The 25,905-nt window shown below is 32.9% G+C and overlaps 3 protein-coding genes across 6 annotated transcripts; all 3 read left to right on the top strand.

The window, feature by feature from the left end:
• Positions 1–113: 113 nt before the first annotated feature.
• On the top strand, positions 114–3,536 carry LOC145638196 (uncharacterized). The gene is made up of 6 exons (XM_081689157.1): positions 114–476; positions 583–855; positions 2,336–2,499; positions 2,620–2,725; positions 2,851–2,976; positions 3,073–3,536. The coding sequence occupies exons 1-6, from the start codon at positions 285–287 to the stop codon at positions 3,208–3,210; spliced, it is 999 nt and encodes a 332-aa protein (XP_081545283.1). The 5' UTR covers positions 114–284; the 3' UTR covers positions 3,211–3,536.
• A 781-nt stretch (positions 3,537–4,317) lies between these two features.
• LOC145638194 (28 kDa ribonucleoprotein, chloroplastic-like) lies at positions 4,318–9,656 on the top strand. Of its 4 annotated transcripts, none has more exons than XM_081689153.1 (5): positions 4,318–4,714; positions 4,824–4,922; positions 5,997–6,284; positions 6,413–6,620; positions 9,242–9,656. In XM_081689153.1, exons 1-4 carry the CDS (start codon positions 4,394–4,396, stop codon positions 6,560–6,562), a joined length of 858 nt encoding a protein of 285 aa, XP_081545279.1. In that variant the 5' UTR covers positions 4,318–4,393; the 3' UTR covers positions 6,563–6,620; positions 9,242–9,656. The 4 variants fall into 4 exon arrangements, with proteins under 4 accessions (XP_081545279.1, XP_081545282.1, XP_081545280.1 ...); XM_081689156.1 differs by lacking the exon at positions 9,242–9,656 and adding an exon at positions 9,040–9,134; XM_081689154.1 differs by lacking the exon at positions 9,242–9,656 and adding an exon at positions 8,951–9,098.
• A 3,228-nt stretch (positions 9,657–12,884) lies between these two features.
• Positions 12,885–14,122, top strand: LOC145638193 (blue copper protein-like). Its single transcript, XM_081689152.1, has 2 exons — positions 12,885–13,122; positions 13,600–14,122. The coding sequence occupies exons 1-2, from the start codon at positions 12,948–12,950 to the stop codon at positions 14,010–14,012; spliced, it is 588 nt and encodes a 195-aa protein (XP_081545278.1). The 5' UTR covers positions 12,885–12,947; the 3' UTR covers positions 14,013–14,122.
• The last annotated feature ends 11,783 nt before the right edge of the window (positions 14,123–25,905 follow it).

Here is a 25,905-nt window from a genome sequence, read left to right as displayed (position 1 = left end):
CTCATCATTTACTCCTCAATTCAATCTCTCCCTCATTATGCCACGTAATACTCTTCCTCCGTATACGTTACACTGAATCTGCCCCTTTTTAAAAACCGACTAACGGCTACATTTCTCCTTTTTTTTTTCAAATTCTCTCTCAAATCCCTCTTCTTCTTTTTGGATTCTTCCCACTTTCTCTCTCTTCTCTCTTTGTTTCAATTTCCCTCCATTTGCAGGAAATCTTCGATCTTCAAAGCCCAAGAATTTACCCCCAATCTGATTAGGGTTTTGCAAGATCAAGAATGGAACTTCCTCAAGAACTCGATGATTTCATCAAAAATTCAATCGACCATACAATGGGACTTTCTTTACCCAATGAATGCCTCAAATTGAAGGTTCAATCGCTTGAAACATCAAATCATCTTCTTCGGAATCAGTATTTAAGTCTACTCTCGAAATTGAAGCAGAAAGAACAAGCCCTTGAACTTGCTAAGGTTTGTTTTACAATTTTTTCCTTTTTTTTTTTTTTTTTTTTTTTTTTTTTTTGTGGTTTAGGGTTTTTGTTTCTGGGTTTTGATTTGGAATTCTGGGTTTTTGTAGGGTGAAGCGTGTATGAATGCCCAAGCAATCAAGAAATTTGTGGAGGAGAATCAGAAATTGGCGGCTGAATGTGCGAATTTAGGGAATCAGTGTTCGAAATTGGAGAGAGAATGTTCGCTTTACGATCACGATCGTGAGGCATTAATGGAGTTCGGCAATGAGGCGGATGAGAGAGCGAAAGAAGCTGAAGTTAGGGTTAGTGAATTGGATGAAGAATTGAAGCAGATTACTGAAGAAGTTAACTACTACAAGCATCAATGTGAGATGCTTTCGGTGAGTATTTAAGTTTTTTTTGCGCTTATTTTATTTGATTTTGTGTGTATAATTTAATTGCTAAGTTTGGTTGTAGGGTTTGATTGTTTTTAATCTGTAATGTTTCTGATAGTGTTATTATTAATCGGACTGTAGATTTTATAATTTGAGTAAAGAAGAAACCTTGGTTGGATTTTGGTGTAAATCTTGCTGGATGTCATTTTTGTGATTCTTACATTGTGTAATTTATTAATGTAGTGCAAGAATGACGTCGTCAGTTTGGAGTAAACCTTCAAAGTGATGTTCTTATGTGTGGTCAGTGCCAATTAGTGGTGTGCCCTTGGTCCAATTTGCTTAGTTGTTTCGGGTTTTATACGGCTTTTTTAGTTCTTACGTTCTCGTACATTTCATAGTTGCTGTTATACATTGGTCAATTGGACTTCAGTGGAGGTCAATCAATTTGTGGTAATAATTCTTACATTGTGTAATTTATTAATATAGTGCAAGAATGATGTCGTTAGTTTGGAGTAAATCTTCAAAGGGATGTCTTGATGTGTTCAGTGCCACTCAGTGATGTGCCCTTGGTTCATTTTGCTTAGTTGTTTCGGGTTTTATACAATTTTTTTAGTTGTTATGTTCGCGTACATTTTGTAGTTGCTATTATACATTGATCAATTGGACTTAAGTGGATGTCATTCAATGTGTGGTAATAATGCCACCTTCATTTTTTTCATTTGAGTGGAAGGGACTGTTTTTGACCTTGTTGATATTTGTGTTGGATGGTCTGCTTTGTTGTATACTTCTGCGGATCACACCCTTCTCTATGTGTCCATTAGCTTCTTGTGTTTTTTTAAAATAGGTATTTTTAGTCACTGAGTAGACTTTAGAAATTATCATTCTTGCAAGTGTTATCAAGAAATATCTTGACATAGAGATGATCAAGTCAATTTGGTAAAATTCAACATAGATTTTACATTTTCTGTGAATCATAGTATACATTCTGATTATATGGAAGATCACTCCTTTTTGCGGAATACTGGTACTCAAAATACTCAAAGAAACGAGATCCTTCGTTCTTCTTTTGCTGCTTCTCTAATAAGTGGCACATAACTACACTGATGCTAGATACATAATTGGATATACAGCTACCAGAATGTTTTAGTGTAGCTGCACTGCTGCAGTATACCTGATGTCAATAAAGATGCATTTTTGAATGTTTTGTTAAATGACATTCTTTGACACTGAATTTTGTCTTATTGAAGTTAGAATGTGATGAATAAGGATGTGTGTTGGCTACATGATATCTGTAATGTGAGAATTTAATTAGGTTTATACTGATCGCAAGATGCTTTAGGTAGTAAATGGGAAATTCCCACACTTTGTGGAACCCATGTTTAGTTTGATGGTAATTTGCTAAACTGATCCGTAGCAGAATAATCATGAATTCATGAGTTAATTGTTGGCAAGTACTAACTTCATCAGAACATTTATTTTTCTGAAGGTTGATTCATCCAAGGATGATGGCTCATTGACTGAGCAAAAATTACTTAACACACTGGTTGCTAGTTTAGTAAACAAAAATGAAGTGGCGAAGACAGCATCAGAATTTCTGGAGGCTAATACTGGGGTTGAAACATGTCATGCATTGCTCAACATGTGGAATAGGTGAGCCTTCACAGTTTTGGCTCACGACATTGGTTACAATTGTATATGTTCTGTGGCTGCACTTAATCTAGTTTGCACTCTCCTGACTTACTCTCTTTGGTGAATCTCTCTATTTGACAGTTTGAGACCAGAAACCCTAAATATACTCTCATTGGCTGCTCATGTACGGACTCTGCAGAAGGACAAGGAACATTTAACAATCAATCTACACAGAGCTGAAGAAGAGGTAAGGAACTAAGGACGTCATAATAATATGAAGTATTTGTATATTTTTTTTGGAATTCTTAACTGGTCTGCATGAGATCCGAGGGTTTTTTTTTATGGATGTTTACTGTATTGCTCCCTGTGTAGGTGAGGGTGCTATTTGAGGAAAATCATGTCTTGGATGATGAAAACAAAAGGCTGCTGAAGTTGTATAAATCTGAGAAGAAACATGCTAATTCAGGAGGGAAACATGATAGCAGTGCTAAAACTAAGGTAAGAGATAAGCTGTACTCTTATGCCGTTACTCAACAATCAAAGTAAGAAATTTGATCCGAAGATCTCATGCAGCTGTATTTGAATATTTTGCAGAACAATAAAAGAAAAACCAGCCCTGTGATGAGTAGTCCAGTTGACCGGAAGATTGATTTTAATGATATTGATAACCTTCGCTGTCCTCTTTCACCGCTTAAAGAAAACTCACCGGGCTCCAAATCCCATAAGATGTGATTGCAGTAGCCGCACCAACAACAGCAACAAAAACAACAATTGTAGATTGTTGAGTAGCACATAGAAATCTGAACATGTAACCTCTCACCAATGCTGTAATTCATAGCGCTTCTAACACCACAATTCGAATTGAATTCTTGATCTTAGCTTATAAACATGTTTGTAAAAACTGATTACTAATTAGAGAAAGCTGCTTTCTCTTTCATCGATTTTCTGATGTATGATTCATTCTATCATATAACAGCAGATTGTCAAAACGCTGTTATTTATTTTTTTCCATTTGAAGCAGCAAATCTTCAGGGTAAGGTGCCCCTTGATAGCCAACATTCCATATTGTCCTCATGTGCCACTAAATTACAAATCCTCACCTATCTATTTACCTGAAAGAGGGAGCCGCTAAGGGGTATGAAAAAAAAAAAAAAAAAAAAAAAGATTATAAGAAGAGCATTAGAAGATATTTAAGCTCCAACAATAACACAAGTAATACAAAGGACTTGTTCTGATTGACTGAAATGAATATTTTATGAGAAAAGGAAATTAAAACTGAACCGAACCGAATCGAAAATAATATAAAGAGAACAGGCCTTAGATGAATTTGAAATATTATTTGGTAATGCCTTTTCTTATACTAGTACAGAGTACTAAATAAATTACTTATAAATCCAACATATTATTTAAATGTGTTAATTCATATGATCATACCTATTAGAAACTCTTGGCACTAATCATTTTATTTCGTACCTGTAACTCATGTTAGTTTCAAGTTAAAAATCTCAATACCTACTCAGCCTATATATAATTAAACATGTATTGTCATACTGTCATGTTAATAATTTAATCTAAAATAAGTCATAAACCCTTGACACTAATTCGATACTTTTTTTCATGATTGGTTCATCGTTTAGTCATATCGTGTCAGCTTTTGTCAGCTCTAAACAGATTATTAAATTGTAATATAAGTAAGATTTGACTCAATTGACTTCTTTATTTATTTTTTGAGCTTTGTAAGTCTAATGAGATGCTTTTTTTTTTTTTTTGAAGAAAACAGAAAATGAGATGATTAATTTGGGAAGAATGAGCATTTATAGAGTTTTAGCATAAAAAAGAAATCTTTAACTTCCTTATCCACTATCCTTCATTCCTTCTTCCACTTTACCCAGAAAACTCAGTCACTAACAAAAAAATGGCGCAACTCAATTCTCTGTGCTTCGCTTCACCAATAACCTCTTTCTCTCTCCTCGAACCCCATTCTTTCTCCCCTTTTCCTTCTCTTTCTCTCTCCTCAATTAAACCCTCTTTCCTCTCTCTCCGCCGCAATTCCCGCCTCACCCACATTTCCTCTTCTTCTTCTTCTGCAATTCCCGCCATTGAAAACCCATCTTCGGAATCCCCTGAAAAAGAGATATGTCCCACCAGATTGCTGGCTTCAAACGTCCCTTGGACAACAACTGCTGATGAAATTCGTGCTTTGTTTCAGAACTATGGCACTGTTGTCGATGTTGAGGTTATTTTTGTTATACCCTTTAGTTTTTATTTTATTTTTCTTCATTTTTTATTTTCTGGGTTTTAATTTTGGGATTAATTGAGGAATTTTTTGTGGGTTTGGATTGAAGTTGCCGATGCATAATAAAGCGAGGAACAGGGGATTGGCGTTTGTTGAAATGGGTTCTGAGGTAGAAGCTGCTCAAGCTCTTGCTAAGCTCGAAGCTTTTGTAAGAAACACTGTTATTGTGACCTAATTTTTTTTTTTTTTTTTTTTTGGCTTAATTGTGAATAAAGTTTAAATTGTGGATGAAGTGTTGAGGTGAAACTGTGAAAGACAAAATTGTGAAGAACTTACAGTTTTGGGTTATGTTAGGGTCTAACTTTTCTTAGCATTATTTTAATTTGTCTTGATGAAGTAATCCAATGCAATTTTGGGAGTTGTCTTGACAAAACTGGTTAAATTTATTCACAGTTTTTTTTTTTTTTTCAAGGGTTGATCAATTGCAAATAGTCTTTAATAATGAACTTGTAATGTTAATATGAGTATGTTATAGCATTAGCCATTAGGATATAATCTTAATTGATATTGTGAAATTAGCAAAAAGGACATGGATTAATTTGTTTAAAGTGATCGTCGTCTTTCATAGCTATGGGCACCTGGGCAGACCTACAAGGCCTTCATGGTGAGTATTGAGTAGTCAACTGTGTCCTCGTTATTTCAAAAATTAGCTAACTTCAAGTAATCTGAGAAGGGAAAAGAAATTTTCAATAATTTTGAATTCTTAAAAGTTTCAAATAAACTGAAGGTACAACATTTGATGGTAGAGAAATATTATTTTGCATCCCTGTTGTAAATTTCTCGATCTGCCAAGGAAGTTATAGTTGCTGTCTTGATAGTAAAGAGGAGTCATTGTTATTGGAGATTGCTGATTTTGGTTTTGGTTTTGGTTTCCATATGGTATATTGGCAAACATGGATGTCCTATTATGATGAGCTTGTAATGTTAATACGAGTATGTTATAGCATTAGGATACATTCGTTGTGAGTAAATGAGATAACTCGATTTATGATGTTCCCATTAATCTGTTTGTATTTGTGATGGAACTTTAGAACACCACAGATTAAACATGCTGTCCTATTCCAATTTCTGTTCAGTGTTGGCTTCCTTCTTTGTAGTTAAGTCCTTTCAGCTTTTTTATCCTGGCCTATATGGTTTTTTACTTTTTACCTATAATTCTTTTCAAAGTTCCTAACTTCAGCTTGTGATATTATGATACATCTTCATGCATGCTGTTTTGCAGGAGTATGAAGGTCGAACTCTAAGGCTAGCTTATGCTACGCCAAAGAAGACGAAAGCATCTCCTCTTGTGCAACCTAAGCCACCTGTTGTGTACAACCTGTTTGTGGCAAATTTATCTTATCTTACAAGGTCTAAAGACCTTAAGGAATTTTTTCAGTCTGGTGGTAGTGAATTTGTTAAAGCTGAGGTCGTATATAATGAAAACCCTAGAAAATCATCTGGATATGGATTTGTTTCTTTTAAGACTAAGAAAGAAGCCGATGATGCGCTCATTGCTTTTGACGGGAAGGTATTACTCAGTATTGCTATTGTGTCTCTTAGCTACATCTATAAGTTTTACAGATGTTTCCTTCCTTTCTTTCTTTTATTTTCCTTATTGAATTCTTTTTACTACTGAATGTTGGTTTCCTTTTGCAGGAGCTGATGGGAAGACCAATCAGACTAGCACGTAGCAATAGATTCGTAAAACTTGAATCAGAATTGAATTCCCTCCCAGAGGATGGGGAAGATCAGCCAGCTGATTCTAGTCATGATTCAGAGCAAACAGAGACAGTTGATAACTTGTAAGATGAAGAATTGGAGGTGCTATCAATTTTGTGTTTGCATCAACTCACTTGTTGAGAAGGTAAGCTCGTACCTGAATGCTACAAAAATAATATATAGATGACATTTAAGTGCAAGTCTTTTCCTCGATATCTTGGCTAAATTTCTTTTGCTTTTCGCTTTCATGATCCCTAATTTATTAAATATATTTTAGAATATTTTCTAGTTTCTTTTTAATAGACTTCTCCCTTTGGTTTCTTGCTACTTTACTAGTTCTTGCCCCCCCCCCCCTCCTCTTCCTCCTCCTTTGTTTTGATTGGGTTCAGAAACACTGTCGAAGTTATACTGCTGATGTAAAATCAGAACCTCTTATCCACAAATTCAGTCATGCCAAGGGTACACCTTTCTTAGCTATTATGCGAATTATTAGTGCATGTTGAGCTTTTTTATACCTAGTCTATTTGTGCCAATAATTGTGAGTTTGAAGAATATCATTCCAAAAATTTTGGGGATGAATGAAGCGGAAGAATGTAATAGACTAACCTAAGCAGGGGCAGTATAGATACTCTAGTAATATCAGGTTAATAGTCCTTAGTGTAAATAGAGAGGGAGGGGAAAGAAATTTGTAGGCAGAATTTGGGAATGAATCCTTGAGAAAATTGTGACCTCAAGTCACTATTTTGAGAGTTGTGACCTAAAATCACTTATAGGAGATTAGTGAGTTAAACTCACTGTTTGTGTAAACCTTTAAGCATTTGATTAACGAACGATTTAATCTTTTCTTTCCTATTTGTTTACTGTTTTGTGTCCATTGTTGCTTGAGTGCTTGACTGATCTAAGTCTATTACGAGAGGCAGGGGTAATGATTGAAGAAACAGAAATTCTTTTGGAGATGGGATGGGGTCATATGATAAGAAAGTAGAAAAAGAAACAGGGATAATGGTTTGTTAGGGAGATTGCATCATTGGTATGGGTAACTTCTTTCCTCGCCTTTTAAAATAAGGCAATGCATGCATGGTTAGTCTAAAAATGAGTTTTATTGGGAAGTGTGGATAGTTTGTGATTTCATATATTGGCAAGTCCTGAATAAGGTATTGAACTGAATTATGGTATGCTACCATGCTAATACCTGTCGCGGTTGGGGCTATAAAATGGTCTTGTGTCATTTACTCCTGTTGCGGTATGTCCTAAGCTCCTAGCGGTCAAGTGTTCAAGGTTGAGGCTGTCTTAGTAACTGTCAAGACTTTTTGCCTTCCTCGTTACTTCATTAGTATCCCATTAGCTGAGACTCGGAGTTTTAGCAATTGAATTTTGCTATTCTGGAACCAGCAACTTTAATGGAACCAAGCAGGGATATTATGGGAGACTATTCAGGAGAATTGTGTTTAGAAATTGTTCCAATCAAGGCAATTGTGCCCTATACCTGTGTCTAGTGTCATTCATAGTCTTGATATGTCAAGCAAAAGGTTTTCTCCCTGTTTTTCCTGTAGATACTTTATTGGCCCTAGAAAGGATTTCATAGCTTGAGTGCATTAAAGATAGGTGTTGCATAGCTCAAGTTTGGTACAGTATCTTCTGTACTATACTATTATGTATAACCAATATGCATTCAGGAGATGTGAAGAAATTGCTTTAGCTTTAGAGCCAGATATGCTTCTCTGTTATTTATTCTGAAGTTGTTTGAAAAGGGCCTTCCAACAATGATTTATGGCCGTCACCAGTGGCAACTAATTGATGATCAAGTTGTATCTGTTGTCAGGCTATCCCTTCAATTATTCTCGAAAATTCCTTGCAAGGACCTTTATGGCTCGTTTGGTATCAAGTATTAGCTGTGGTAACAATTGTGAATGTATATGCAAATTTATAGAAAAAGTTCTATGTCTATGTCAGTATGTCCATCGTAATGATTTTCTACTCTTGAACAGTTGAATGACTCCATTTCTTCATTCATTTTATGACCATCAATTATTAGAGGTAATAGTGGTAACTTATGAAGAAAAACACGCTATTAGAGGTAGTAATGGAAATTTATTGTCTACACCCAAATGACCTCAAGTCATTTACTCACTTGATCCTTGAGCCCCCGAGGGATGCCTTTATCTTGTGCTTATCTTTAGAGTGACCAAACGGAACTCTCATCTGGTTTTGACATGAAATTATTCTGTATCATGATGCCTTTTGCATTTTTCTTGTATCACAAAGATCATATAAGTAATTTTTTTTTACACATCAATTTGTGGTTGTAAGCTACATACATATCTTACTTGTTTCATATATCATGTTGCAAGCCTTTTCGTCATAACCCTTCTAGTTTTATAAAATTCACATTTTCTAGTTTTGAGCATTGCTGCTTATGTTTCTTTTCATACCTAGGTTTAAATTTCATAATGTGATCTTTCTAGCCCACCTCAGGGTGATGCTATGGCCAATGGGAAGTTGGGATACCCAGCCTTTAGAAGAAAACATGAAGAATAACTCCTTGTTTGTTGATGTGACAAAAGGTTAATGGGAAGGAACAAGCTCTTTATCCTAGCCTAGAGTCAGAGATATTGTATGTTACGTCTCTTGTTGCAAAGTATGTTACCTTTGAGGCCAAGTATGTTACCCTGTTACATCTATTGTTGCAAAGTACCTTGAGGTCGAGTATGTTGCATCTCTTGTTGCTTTATCACTTTAAACTAAACACTTAAACCTTCGATGCAGGCTGTGTCATTTGATGTTGTAAAGCTTATAGTGTCTGCCTGAATGGATTGCTAAGAGAACAAGTTTAAGCAGTATATTGGATTTTAGCACTATGGCTGTTTACATACAGACCTTGGAAGTTAGCAACGCTTACACTTGTACATTTTGCTCAATGGTTGTTCTGCTTCTTCTGACGTCGTGCACTGAAATGCCTTGAATACATGATCAAATGCTTAGAAATACAGTTATACATAACAGTACATGGATGCATACAGCCCATGGATAGCATATTGCATGTTTGCAGTTAGATAACCGAAAGTGTCCCTGTAAAGCCCTGTACTTCGTAAATTAGTGTAGCTGCTGTAACTTATGGCACTGTTTGGGCAAGGATTAGAGTATTTTGGACGCAGATTTTTTTTATTTTTTTTTTTTTTTGGGGGGGGGGGGGAGGTTGCTTTGACAGCAATTGTAGGCTTGTAGCACTGTATCTTTTCCCTTTGTTTTCGAATAATTCTGCTCACTAGTTTCACTGGTATTTTCATTCTTAAACTTTGAAATTTTCCCATTACCTAGTTCGGAGGGTTAGCTAAGCTTCCATGCTAAGTTTGCTAACCCAAAAGGATGTCTGGAATCATAGACTATGGAAGCAAAAACATGAATGGAAGGATGGTGTGGCCTCCAATCTTCCATCCCCTAAGTTATGGGTTTGATTAGAGTTGGATCCTGAAAACTTGTGGTTAAAAGTTTAAAAAATGACATAATACTAAGAATAACGGTCAAAGTTATTGAACTTAGAATGAAGTAAACAATTAGGGACAAAGTGAGTACTAGTTGTCCGGGATTTTGTTAGAGATTGTAAACCCAATATTCTGGTCTAAAAGTCTAAAACAATAAGTACATTGAAATAAGGGTTAGTGTTGGTGATGAAAAATCAAAATATGAGTAGGAAAACCAAGGCAAGCAATAGAAGCAACCCACTACTCGTTAATGAACATTAGTAAACGCAACTATGATTAAATCATGGAGCTAAGACTCATGTAGTAGGTCCCATTGGGCTTGGATTGGGGTACATTATTCCCACGAAGAATATGTATAAGCAGTTTGGTAAAGTGGGCTGGGATTATCAAAATTTGACGTCCCAAACCCATGTGATGATGTGAGTTTGTGTATTGCTTATAAATGAAGCATATATAATTGTTTTTTTTTGGTGTTTAGAGAGCCACAGGGGCGGGGGTGAGAATCGATCTCAGAACCTCCTAGGATCGGGAGGAAAGCTCTAACCACTTGAGCTATCCCCTCACTCTCAAGCATGTAGAATTGTAGACATACACTTGTTGAGTTATTGTAAGAGTGTTACACATTATATTGTGTGTTCCTTTAATACTTCACTATGTAAGTTTTTGACACTATTCATACACTTCTATTCAATCATATATTCTGATTTTTTTTAAAGAAAGAAAATATATAGTCATGCAATGTCCCAAACTCTGCCTATTATTGAAGAATTGAAAAGTCGCTCTTTTCTTTTCCCTCCTTTCCCTTCACTCTAACTATCCATACATAGTGTTACGCTACTTTACTTGAGACCAATCTCCGTTTATGACTTAAAATACTATGCAGTTCGTGTTATACTTATTGGTAGATGTATAATAGTCTCAAATTAAACCAACTTAAATGACCCTAGAGGACGCCCTCCACATTCACTTTAATTGTGAAAATAACTCCCAAATTGATTCAAAAATGTGGATTACAACCTACAATTTCGAACAAATTTTTGTCATTTTCAAGCTCCAAAAAGAATGAGGGTGGGGTGCTTCCACTTTGCCATTAAATTGCCAAAAATAGGTGTACTAAGGGTATATTCTATTTACATGGTTTTTATTTATTTGAACTTGTTAGACCTTATTACAACATATTTTAATTGTAATTTAAATTTGGACAATCTTGACCTTTCTAAAGGTTAAAGCAATTGTTAGTACATATAATGTCAATTGTAAGTAAATTAATGGAAGGTATATAATATTAACATTAAACCCTATCATTAATTCCTTACCTGGAAGTATATACTTGATTGTATTACATTTATGTTTGTACTTTGTATCAAGATGTTTGATATGAAAAAAAAAAAAAAAAAGAAAAAAAAAAAGATGGTTTTCCAACTTGATGGATTTTGAATCTCGTTTATATCAATGTCTGTCTCGTTTATACACAGTATGGGGGGATAATTGCATTAGATCAAAGAAGTTGCCCCTAAAATATCATGTATGTTTTGTTAAACTTAATTTCAGTTCAGTCTAGTTCAACTCCAATCGGTTCAATCAGTTCAGTTCCTAATATCTTTCTCTCATGAACAATTCATTTCACCTGTATTCAGTTGAGTTCAGTTCAACCCCAATTAGTTTAGTTCAGTTCAGTAAATCGGAACAGGGCCTTAGAAGCGACTTGATATGATGTTTTTGTTACATTGGAAGAAAACAAAAATGTTATTAACGCATATTTAAGCAACAACTGAATTGGACTGATTTATCGATATGATCTGAGCGTGATAATTGAAGTCCATCCCCCAACAGATTTTCCATACTATCCTTGGAAAATATAAAGGGTGATAGATGCTGCCTTTTGAAGCAAACAGTCGTTCCCTTTTGAATTGAAATTTCTTTTCTCTTTTGCTCTTTGAAATCATTTCCATAAATCGTTAAATTATCTATGCATGTAAAAGTCTATTAGTGATTTAATAACTTCTCTAACAGTAAAAATGAGGTGATTAGCTGCTTTAGTAATCAAAATCAAGACCTACTTCACCATGTAATTACTTTGTCGATCTTAATTAATTAGTATCTATAGCTATATCAACTATCAAGTCATATCTTCACCAAACTTTCTATTTCCTTATCATGGCCTGACAACAATAATATTCTTCGATTGATATTCACTTCCATCCAAAAAATAGAATTCAAACATCTCAATTTGGATCAAACGGTTTCACACTAACGTAATATATTTCTTAGTTTCGTAGAAAGTCACACTCATAATGAATTATTGTAAGACTGTCTTTTATCAAAATTTTGCATGACGAACAAAACAAAATTATAAGTTGGATTTACTTAATAATTTAGGTAATTTAGGGCATGTTCACATTTACAGAGCTGAGCTGAACTGATTGGAACTGAATTGAACTGAACTTAAATGAATATTTTATGAGAGAAGGAAATTAGGAATTGAACTGAACTGATTGGAGCTTGACTGAATTGAATTCAATTGAAATTAAGATGAAGTGAACATGCCCTTAATATTGCTTTGGTTTAGAAAAGTAGGCCATTATATATGCAAAATTTGCCCCCTTGGTCCCTTAACTATTTATTTTTCTATTAACTGTTTATAACAAATGTCTAGCAAATCATACAATATGATTAGTAGTACTATCAATAAGTACGTGATTCTAAACGTAACCTGAGAGTACAACTTTCTTGATCCTAGTATTTTTTTGGTATTATTGGTCTTAATTGATAGATACAAGTAGAATTTAATTTACTTTTATGGTAATGATTGAGTACCTTTAAGTGTATAAAGAGAGGAGTACATCTTAAGTAAACCAAAACACTTACCTAATAATCATACTAATAGTTTTCCACTACTATATAAACCACCATAAACCATATTTCCATTGTACAAAAAATGTTAGCTTGTCTACCATAATCTCTATAACCTTTCACTCTATATTAATTCTATGAACACCATAATGATGGGCAGAAATTTGGCTTGGATTGTGTTAGTGGTGCTATGCTTGGCAGTGCGAAGCTTAGCAACCGTGTACACAGTGGGTGACTCGAGTGGATGGACAATTGGGGTTGATTATGGCACTTGGGCTGCTTCTAAGACATTCGTCGTTGGTGATAGCCTAGGTGAGATTCACTTCATTTTCTCCTTACATTAGCTCTAAATCAAACGTTTTAGTCAGCATGATCAAAATTATAAACTCGTATGTATATCATCTTAAATCACATAAGAGGTGCCAATTTATAAAGTTTATTTTTACAAATTAGACAACAATTGTACGTAGTGACTAGTTTGTTAACATGGAATGTATGTGTTGAACTAAAATACTGTCTAACTATTACTATTATCAAGAGTTATTCTGTAAAATTGTCCCATACTCATGATTCCTATATATATTCTTAAACAAAATGACTACATTATATAATTATCAAATTCCAAGAATTATACTTGTATATGATTAATTATTACAACTATTGTCAGAAAATTTTTTATTTGTCACATAAGAATTATTATGAAAAAATAAGGAATCTATTTGTTTATTATTTATTATGAATAAATTTGATGTATAAATAAACGTTGGGGACAAATTGGATGCATGACAGTGTTCAATTATGGAAGTGGACACACAGTGGATGAAGTGAAGCAAAGTGACTACAAAACATGCACAATTGGGAATTCAATAAGCACTGACAACAAAGGCACTACTTCAATTCTACTCCAAACTCCTGGGACACATTTTTTTATTTGTGCTATTTTAGGTCATTGTGGTAGTGGTATGAAACTTTCTGTTAATGTTTTACCTTCTGCTGCTCCTTCTACTTCTCCTACTACTGCTGCTCCTTCCACTACTACTACACCTACCACCACCAACGGTGTGTATCCCACCACCGCCTCCGGTACCACGCCGTATATGATCCCGGATTCGGCCTCGTCTTTGAGGAGTGTTACTAGCTCTATTCAAGGTGGACTTGTTTTGTTTGTGGTTGTTTTAGTTAACTTTGTTCTGTTTTTGTGATTTTGATGTGTATTTAATTTTTGTTGGTTCTTATAGCCAGGTTAGAGGCAGAGCTTTTCTATTATTAGTTAAGTAATTACTTTATTGTATGATATTTTTTTATGTGCGGATGTGCCTAAACAAATAAATATTTGTATACTTCTTTTAGATGGAAATATTTGTAAAATTTATTAAGAAATAGGTATGATTAGTTTGTTGGTTATTTGTTCATCATATATATGCACTAGCCTAGACCAATGACCATCTAAGATTAAATCATTATACCAAACAATAAGGCTCGTGAATAATATTTTCTTTGTATGATGTCACAAGTGGTTTAAACATATAAGAAATACACAATTTTTATTTCGATATACTACTGAATAATAAGTTCAATTGAGTTCAAATAACTTATTAACCTGTATTTGAATTTGATTATTTGTGTAATGTGAACTTATATTTTTAGAATTAATTGAAATGAAGGTAAATAAAAACAGATGCTAGCTAGCTAGTGAAGTAGTGAGGTACTTAATTTAGAAAGAAGGGAGTATTATTCTGGGACACACTATACTGCGTATGATTTTGAACTCTAATTTGAAAGGAGAAACGCACAATTATTTTCTTCCAAGAAAACATCAAGAGGTTTTCAGGTCTACTTCATTGTTGAAATCTCATTTTCAAATGTTTGGAAACATAAGCATCAGCAAAACTGATGCAAACTAAGCCTTCAATTTGCCTATAATTGACCCTGTCTTTCACATCAATAATATTTTGCAACCATATCATAGAAAATTCAGTATGACAACTATGTGTTAACATGCAATTAACATATCGTATCACTTTTTATATAATTGTACATGTTGTCAACTCGTGGTAATGTGGTATTATCCGAGGCAATAAATATAGTTCATCCCTAAACAAGTGTTTATCTTTATAAGTTTAAGTACAATACCACTCAATACAGAGTATGTATCATTGCTAAAGTGAGAATCAATAATAGTGACAATTTATAAAGACAAAAAAAAATGAATTTTGAGGATAAAAAATCACTTAACATTTGCATTTATAAAGTCACTACCAATGCAACCATTAGTGACCGCTAACAAACGGTCATGAATCATGGTAAGATTGCGTTAGATTCATATTTTGTCTTTACCTTGTGTATGTGATGACTTGAGTAAAGACTATAATAGACCTGGTCTACAATAATTTATTGTATACCCAACCTTCTAGTATACCATACGAATGTGATTATATCATACGAAATATGATTATATTACTACAAAAGTGGTTATATCATCCTGAAACTGTTATGTAAAAGTATAACTCAAAAAGTGAATTTATCATTATAAAAAGTATCAAACAGTAAATTGCATCATTCAAAAAATGATTTTAAATTTTATCATCCTAAAGGTAATTATATAATCTCATTAAATGGTTTAATATGAGATTATATAATTCAAAATATGACTCACAAAAAGATAATTATATCGTCTAAAAAAGTGATTATATCATCCTGTGATTATATTATTTGAAAGTGTCAAATTTTGGGTCTACAATAATTTATTGTAGATCGGGTCCATACAAGACCAAACTATCCAGTAAATTGAAGATTTAGGATAAAATTAGCGGTAAATTATGCGACTGAGACTAATAAATTAACATAATCTGAAAATACGACTATAAAAATAAACACAAGAGATTTATATAACTCAGTTAACATGAATACATGATATGACCTATACTTCCACTAGATGTAGACATTAGAGGGCTACAAGAAAAGTATAACAAACCAATGGAGTTGGGGAATTCCCCAACTCATATATGAAGCCCTCTAAAGGAGAAAATAATTGAGAGACTCCAAAAACATGCCTTACATAAAAGACATTTTAACCCTAAAGAATGTACTCCTATTTCTTTGATAGTACTTACTGTGAGAGCTTTTTAGTCAAATAATGTAATAAATAAAGAGTAAAAGGAGTATAGAATTGATGTTCCCCTTTGACAAGCGGTGACTCGTACTCAGGTATTGCCTCACCCAAGCAATAACAAGTTACATGGAGTTAAAAAAAATAATAAATACACTTTATCGGTGGGAATCCATTATCCTATTTAATCTCAAAGTCTTAGCTTGAATAGGGCAAGGGCTTGTTCTCTTAATTTCAGTTCAGTTCAGTTCAGTTCAATTCCATTCAATTCAGCTTAATTTTAGTTTAGTTCAGTTCAGCTACAATCAATTCAACACTTAATTTCCTTCTCTCATAGACAATTTATTTCAGCTAAATTCAGTTCATTTCAGCTCAATCAGTTCAGTTCAGTTCAGTTCAATTCAATTCAATTCAACTCAATTTAATAAATCAGAACAGGCCCTAAGTTGATCAGGCTCAACTGAGCTTACCAGCTTACCCCATAATCTGAGCTCCATTTTAATGCAAGTGTTCGTTCACATCCATTTTGCATCAATTTTATGTTATTTATCCTTGACTTTGATATCTTCTGATAATTGTGGGCGTCCAAAAATGAGTAAATAGACCCAGGAAGACGTCTGTGTGAGCCCAACAAGCTTGACACACGCTGTGGGACACCAAACATGTGCTCGGTCAATTCCCCACCTTCGCTGTAACATACACCTTTCATCATATGCTTCTAGTTGCCCCTTTGTGCCTGCCTCTATCCCATTACCAACATTTTTTTTTTATCAACTTTTGGTAATTTTACTGTATTTTACAAGTGATTTCATTTGTTGTAACTTTAATGTTTCACACATCGCTAGTTTACCAATTGTCACATCCGGCGTCGTGTGTGAACGTATAATGATTATGGTCCCACATAAAAACTCTGATTTGTTGTACGTAAACATAAAATTTAAATTCAAATTAACTTCTATTACATAATTTGATTTTTTTTTTTTACAACGAATTTAACGTTGTTACTTGTTACAACAATGTACTCCGTAAAACAGTTTCAGGTTCATTAATAGAGCTCACAGCTTCCAACCACGTTGTACTAGATCGGGAAACACATTTAGATCAAATTAACCAAAACTCCCAAAACTGCCAACTCGAATCGATTCAAATCGTTAATGCTCTAACCTCACCAAAACTAACCTAATAAAGTACGTAGTCAAATTTATTACAATCATGACTAACAAACTTAGTTAACAAAAAAAAAAAAAAAAAAAAAAAAAAAAAAAAAAAAAGTGGTGAAATATGGCAAAATCAGAGCCATAAATGAACAAAGGAATCCTTCTTCCTTTCTTTTAGTAAAGTTTATTTTGGTGTTACCATAAATATTCTTCCTTTTGCAGTGACAACAGAATAAAAATACCACAATCGAATTTATATTAAATAAAAATCCTCGAATTTTCTCTCTCCTCTATTTTTTGCCAGCTACTAAAAGCAAAGTCACATGGGAAACTAGTTGGAACCTTGTGCTCTCTATCTTTTCCCTAACACTTGTGTTAAACATGACACCTGTTTCTTCCTTGAAAATAAAATAAAATAAAGTAAAATTCTTCCATTATCTTTTTTCATTTTTCTTAACCACTTCCTTCCACCGATCAAAATATCATCTTATAGAATACCAACAAATTTGTACGATTTATTTTCCAACTGGAATTTTTTGGATTTTTACTTCGTTAGCTGTCTTATGTCTCTAGTCTCTACTATGTTTTCCAATCTAAACTCGAATCGAATCTCATCTACATTATTGTTCGCGACTAGTATAATCGAATAGGTGAAAAGTTGCAAACAATAATTAGACTTAAAAATTAAGAAAATGCAAGTGAAATTGAAGTTAAGAGAGGAATTAAGAGTAGTAAAAATGAGTAATAATTAACAATAAATGATAATGATGGTAATAATAATGATGGTAATAATAATAATAATAACAAGTAATAACAAATGAAATCTGGGCCGTAAAATGAAGTCTCAACACCGCCAAACACAATAACCACCACCGTCCATCAACCGCCACCCATCAATTAAAACAAAAATAAACAAATATACGCAAATCGAGGAACTAAAAAAAATAAATAAACCCTAAAAAAGTGAAGAGAGAGAAAAAAATGAAGAAGAAGAGAGAGAAAGAGATAATCTCAAGATTTCTCGATCTATCTAGAACATCAACACGGAAGCCAAAACAACTGCGGCGGCAGATCCACCAGCAATGGCGGTTCTGAAACCACTTGAGTTGTCAGCGGTGGGACCAGCGCTTGGGCTCATACCAGGACCTCCGGCGACACCTGGACCGGCGGCGGCTCCTGGTCCGGCGGCGGGACCGGGACCGGCGGCGGCGGGAACTTCAGCTGGTGGAGATGGTGGTGAAGGGAGAGGAGATCCAGAGGGAGATGCGGTGGGAGTTGCGGCCATGATCGGTGGAGTAGCGGCCATTGTTGGAGGAGTAGCGGTCGTTGGAGGAGTTGCGGCGGTCGTTGGTGGTGACATCGGAGATGCTGCCGGAGCTCCGGTGGGAGCTTGAGCTATGGCGGACACCACGAGGAGAGAGAAAATTGTTGCGATGATTGCTCCTGCCATTGTTGATTTGATGAAGTTGAAAATTCTAGAGAGAGAAAAGTCGAAGTGATTTTAGAGAGAGAAAATTTGGGAATTCAGAGAGATTGATGGAAGTGCGATGAAGAGAGAAAGTGAGGGAGGAAGTGTTTATATAGGAGAGAGAAAAGAAAGAGGGTTTTAAGTTTTAATAAGTTAAAGAAAAAATAAAAATGAAGAGATTAATTTTGTTAATTGAAATTATTTAAATTAAATTAATTAATTTTGTTTGGAATAGAGTTAATAATAATTGTAATTATGAATGTAACTAATAATATACTGACAACTCATCCCATGTTACCTGTCGTGGCCCACACTTAATCCTAGCCGTTTTTATTTTCATAAAATAAAAAAGTTAAATTTCATACTTTTTCTCAACATGTAATCTCAACCGTCCACGTCTTAAACGACTCGTTTTCTAAAGCTGGCGTGTTGATCTGACGGTTGAGAATGTAGGGTATAGGGTAACTATTGTGGACGTTAAGTTGAGGAGGAAAAAATTAGTTTTCCAACGGTTGGAAATTTAAAAAATAATATTTCAATGTTTGTACTATACTATAGTTTTAAAAAAATATAAAAAGTAAGTGGACCGTTATGATTAGCACGTTGTTGGAGAAATAGATTAATAGACGGTGGTTTGGTGTTGTTTGATTATAAGGGGACTACTAATTTTATTTTACTTAATTAGACTAAATAACGGGACATAAAAGTTGTTAATATTATAGATCATATCATATAATAGTATGACCTTACATTATAAATATAAAAATAAATATATTACACTAAAAATAAAACTTTATATTATAAATATTTAATTAATGATTATGAAGTGTTAATTGTAGTGACTAATAATGAGTGGTAAGGTTGTCTTTATATGGTTATGTGGGTTGTCTTCTAAGAAAGTTTTTCTGTTTATTTGAATGTTTGTGACTCTCTGTTGGAAATAGGTGGCCGGCTATTTCATCAATTATTTTTCAAATTTTAAATTATTAGTATTGTTGTTGTTATTGTTATTATTTTAGTTTAGCTTAATTTTTAAGTTAATAATTAGGAACATAGGTGTGAAAATACCATGAATATGAATCATATGATGTAGATAGTAAATTTACATTTGCTAGCTAGTTTACTTAATAGTTAAGTTTAAGTGTGAAATCTAAAAAAGAATTTTTTAAAGATAGTTTATCAACTTTAAATTACTCATAGAATTGAAGTGTTTTGCTCTTTTTAGGCAACTAGCAAGTAACTAAATTTTAGCATGTCGACTACGTAATTGGGTATAGATCTTCAAAGGTATATGAGATTGCTTTTTGTGGCTTCCCTTAGACCACCCATAAAGATTGGCTATAAATCTTCATATTTGACTACATAATTAAGGTCTGTATATAACAGAGCTATAATTTCTTACTATTCTGTATATATTTATTATGCTATAATTTCTTAATTCTTACTATCCTGTATATATTTACTATCTTAAATCTCTAAGTAATAACTTACATTACTAATTTACTATAGTTTATTGAATGCATATGCATGATCGATTTATATATGGTCTAATTGTGAATTATGTTAAATGAATCAAATTGGCACAAAAAGTTGCCTACATATACTTATATAATTGTGCTACAAGTTCAATATCTATTTCACTTGATACATATGAGTACTAGCTAATATATGAGCTTCTTTAAGGATCGTTATTTCATCTCAATTGTCATCAAATACGTACGATGTATATATGTACTCGTGCAGTCATAGTATAAAAAAAGAGATTAGTTGAAGCAACAAATTAAAGGTTTATAAATATGTCTTTTGATTTATAAATATAATCACTTCGACTTATAAATAAAATATAATCGAAAGTACGTTAGATAGTAGTAGGATAAACATTATCAATCTAATTAATTCTATTATTGTACTCGTTTAAATTCAATATAATCTAAAAAAGTGATTTTATTTCTACAAAAAATGCGAAATTGAAGATACTAATGATCAAACTAATTAAAGATGTCAATTGAAAACCTATGCTAAATGCAAGCATAGAGATACTTAAATACCCAAATAGATTATCAATTTATTCAAGAATCCTAATGTCAAACCTGAATCTTATGAAACAATACTAATTAAAATGACATACAACTTTAATTAATCATAAACCATCAGATTAAAAGAGGATTATTACTTGTTTATAAAGTATGGACCACTTTGGAGTTTGAACTTACCATAGATAAGTTAAATTAGTGATTTACTGTTAAGTTTAAACAAAGGGTAACACATAAGCCAATGTAGGCCGATTGTTAAGCAATACAACGCGCTTCCATAGTAAAAATCAAAATAAATATAAATATAATGTACTGTAATACGTAGTTATTAAAGTGTGACAAATATAGAAGGAATGCATGTCAATTTGTGTTGTGTTTTTGTGTTCAACTTCCATAGTAATCCTCCACCTCTTAAGTTGCCATTTGTTGTATTCTAAGCCAAGTTCAAGAAACTTGGATCAACCGCGTATGTACTAGGTCTTTTGCCAACTAAATGCCAACAAATTTGCTTTGCCCATATTATGTTTCTTCTATAGTACTTGTTTTAAAATGCTAAGTTATTGTATGTTAGTGTGGGAAACTTTTGTCATATTGATAATATATTTGAATAAGTTGTATCAATTTGTTTACATCAAATATAACATTACATTAATCATAAAGCAAATTACATACTAGAACATTAAAGGTAAGACCGTACAACTTTTTTCTATTGGAAAGCACATGTTTTTGGAGGAGCAGGACTGCAGGATGCTCTTCTTTTAGAGATACTCATCCTGCAAACACTAGGAGTTAGTAAGAAAAATAAGAGAACGATAGGAACCCCTCCTCACGAGGGGAATTCCTAACGCATCAGAGGAAATAATAGGGTACAAAGTTGAGGAAGTACAAAGAGTAATGTCCATGCTATCATTAACAAGATGACCTACATTCGCGATCTAGTCCATTGCTTTGTTTGCTTCTCTATAAATGTTGTGAATTCCATTGTTGAAACCTTTGAAGAAGATTGAGGATTTCGGTGATGATGTGATCAATTTGCCGTGGAACGGTCCAAAATCCTTTGACTGCATTGATTACTAGGAGATTGTCCCCTTCGATGACTAAATATTGAATCCCGTGTTGAAGAGCGAGAAGGATGCCTTTTTGGAGAGCTGTAGCTTCTGCAACAAAAACCATGGCGTTGCCAAGATTGAAGGTGCGAACTGCGATAAGGGAACCGGTGCTGTCTCGCTCTAATGATGACACCTGCTACTTTTGAGTTGTTTTAAATGAACCGTCGAATTCGAGTTTGAAAGAGCTTAAGGGGGTGTTTTTGAGGCATGCAATTTGGCGGAGAATGGAGTGATTGGGTTGGTGGTGGGTACGGGTTTAGCTTAAAATGGTATATGTGAGAGTATGACATTGCCACTCATTGAACACAAACTACGCTTGTGGAAAGTTCGAGGGATATCTAATGGTTCATTTCGAAAAATTATAAGATTTTGTTCTTTCTATATACTCCATGATAAAAAGATAAACTTTTTAGAATGGAGTTGTTCTTTCTGAGGTTTTTTAGGGTAATTAGTTAGTCCGATCCCCATATGTAACAGAACTGCTCAACCAACTCTTAGTTAGAAGATGTTGCCAAATTTCTTAAGTTTTTTTTGTGGCCAAGAAACAAGTGTTCGAGTACAATTAGGGTAAGCTAATTCATAATATCTACTTTTAAAATGTACCACCATTTTATACAAGTATAGTTTACTATTTTACTTCGTATTACACATCTAAATATATTTTAACGTGTATAGCTCCCTCTATATAGTTGGCTGTAATTTTGATTTATGTAAGTAGTGTGGATGCTACTTAGATTAGTTGATTAATTAAAATCTTGATAGATGATTAATAACCATTGACTCATTGAGAGAGAGTGAGAAGACTAAGGGCCTGTTCTGATTGACTGAATTCAGCTGAACTGAACTGAACTGAGCTGAGCTGAACTGAACTGAACTGAACTAAACTGAACTTATTAATTAGTGATTTTTAACTACGGATTATTATTATTAATTATTGATATTAATTATTATTATTATTATTATTTATTGATTATTATTATTATTATTATTTATTGATTATTATTATTATTATTATTATTATTATTATTATTATTATTGTTATTATTATTATTATTATTTATTGATTATTATTATTAGTATTATTATTTCAATTATTATTGTTATTATTATTATTATTATTATTTATTGATGATTATTATTATTATTATTATTTATTGATTATTATTATTATTATTATTATTATTATTATTTATTACTTATTGATTATTATTATTATTATTATTATTATTATTATTATTATTATTATTATTATTATTATTATTATTATTGTTAATATTATTATTATTATTATTATTGTTGTTGTTGTTGTTGTTGTTGTCGTCGTTGTAATAAGAGCTTAAAAGAATGAAATTTGGCTTTATATCATTAGCAATATCATTAGACATAAATTAAGAGCTGAACTGAACTGAACTGAACTGAATTTCAACGGAAGAGAACAGACCCTAAGAACGAAGGGTGAAACCTAAGAGAGAGACTTATATTTCTTTTCAATGTAGCTAGAAACTCATACGTATCCATGAGACTTTATAATATATATCCACGAGTCGGGATAGCTAGAAATTCTTATAAAGTATGTACCTATTATAATAGAGACTTTGAGAGTGACGGACAACTCAAGGGGTTAGAGCTTCCTTCCCGGTTTCAGGAGATCGTAGAATCGATTCTCACCCCCGCCCTTGTGGCTCTCTAAAAACCAAAAAAAGAAAATTATAAGAGGGACTTTATTATATGATTAATACATTGTACGAGTTCTGTTACTGTGTATCCATGAGCACTTGCAATAGAAAATCTCAAAAAATAAATGAACACAAATCAGTACTAATCATCTTATTATAGTCCAATTTAATTAATTAATGTTAAATAAAGATTTCTGGGAAGAGCTCTTCTTTAAGCCCCTACTTTATCAGCCAAATTAAAAGTTGACACCGTCTTTCAAATAATGTCTTTAAGCTTTGGGTCATGGCAAATATAAAATAAAAAAATAAAAAGCCAAAACATTGCTTTTGAAAGCAGTTGTAATCTTTCGTGTTCCATGTTTAAATAATCCAATTGATGATGATTCTAATTGGTACGATGTCATTTGAAGTTGTGAAAAAGTTGAGATGATCCAAATTTGAGTTATTTTATATACGAGTACAAAATATACATTCTATTAGTCTTTCTCTGAGATAGAGAGATTTTTAGATTCTACTAATAATCTTCCTGAGATTTTTTTGTCCATAATTCGGATTAAAACCGAAATCCAATCCAAATCGATCAATTATCAATTTCGATTGGATTTGAACTTTAAATCGGATCGTATCGGATTGAGATTTTTTAAAAAGTCGGATTTTTGGATTGGATCGGATTGACCCTAATTGGATAAATATGGATTTCTTTGTTTTGAAGTTTAGCTCAAACACTTACTACTACATAAAATAAATTAGTGAGACTTTGTAATAATTAATTAATGGCTTGATGTTGAATTATTTATCTTAATCATGATTTTGAAGACTTGTATTTATATTAAAGCTTTATTTTCATAATCGTATTAGGCACTAAAAGATAATGTATCATAATTCGGGTTTTTGGATTGGATCCAAATAACCAAATTTTAATGCGGATTGGATTGGGAGAGAAATTTTATTTTTACATCTTCTAATGATGTTTTGCAAGAGTTTCATTGACATGGTAATAGCTACTAACTTCGTTAAATATTAGTTGTAACTTTGTGATATTTATAATATGGTTAAAATTTCATTGCAAAATTACATACAGATCTATTGTCATTCCCATAATTTATGACTGCTTATCAAACGTGATGTTAAAGAACTCAAACCACATACGGCTAGTTAAAGACCTTGAATTGAAGTGAGTTGGTTAGAGTATCACATTTCCTATTTGGTGTTCTAGTTTAACAAGATTACCGTGTAAAAGTACACACTTATAAGTTAATTAGAAGATATAGATTAAACTTGTAACGCGTATAAATGTTTGGTCGTAAATGGCAACAAAGAACTAATTAAACAGTTAGGTGAACAAGATAAAATGCTACAGTATTATTATAAGTTTGAATTTAATCCTAATATTGACTGTTTGATAATCAAGTTATACGCGTAATATAATTTGATGTATGTTAAGACTTAGTCATTTCTCACTTAGTAATCATACGCTGTCAAAGTCTTTACTACCCTTTTTTAGTCCTTCAACAAGACTTGCTTCTTTCTTTTTCTTTTTTCCTTTTTTATAATAATATTTGCTTTCTCAACCAATTTTGTTCCTGTTTTTCTCTAATTCTTAAGTTAATGCAAGACCTAGACAAAGCTCTCCATGTCAATATGATAATTATTGATTAACCTCATTGTAATATCGTCGACTAGATAACTAGTACTAAAATAAATCAAACAATAGTACTCGGAACTATGTAACATGAGACAATTGGGTGTTTTATCAATTTCACTTGATTAAGACCCATTGAGGATTCTATCTTTTGTTCATTTATAGCGGACTTTTAACACTAATTATTCACTCCTTTTCAATTATGACATACAAATAAGAAAAATATAGACATAGTGAGTTTTACTCATATTAGATTTGTCCCAACGCGTACTTTTATAATAATCGATTATTTATACAAACTCTTACACTAAAATTATGGATATGCTTTAAGATGTGTGAATCTTTTAGTAGGAAAAAAAAAAAATCTAATTTTGGATGAATCGAAAAATAAGAAGAAAGAAAAAAAAAAAAAAAAAAAAAAGAAAACCATAAAATATGTGGAGCACTAGGCAGGAAAATAGTGATGGAAGTGGGACAATGAGCAGCTGTCGAAGGCAAAGAAGAGTTAGGAGAATGTTAAGGAAACAAAAACATGTGACTTGTTATTGTTGTTAAGTCCCACTTTTCTTAATATTAGTACTAAGGTTTTGTTACATACGTGGATTACAAGTGAGAAATAACTACAGTAATTTACTATTGTATTGTAATTAAAAGTGAATTATCACAAATAATTACAGTAGAAGCAATTCTGTTAGTTTGTTACTGATCGAATGTAATGAAGCAGTTACATGCATAATATACGGACATCCTGATATCTTTATGAAGTACTTCGTACAACACAATAAGACCCATTTATTAATTTAGGTTCCGTTGCTAAGATCCAGAGATCCAGGATTTTTAATCATCAGACAACTTTGGTCAACATCAGAGTTTGGCACAGAGTTCATGTACCTATGGAGAA

The sequence above is a fragment of the Chenopodium album genome, chromosome 7 (assembly GCF_948465745.1).
Source record: "Chenopodium album chromosome 7, dcCheAlbu1.1, whole genome shotgun sequence".
NCBI classification, from domain to species: domain Eukaryota; kingdom Viridiplantae; phylum Streptophyta; class Magnoliopsida; order Caryophyllales; family Amaranthaceae; genus Chenopodium; species Chenopodium album.
This window is presented reverse-complemented; position numbering and strand designations above follow the sequence as displayed.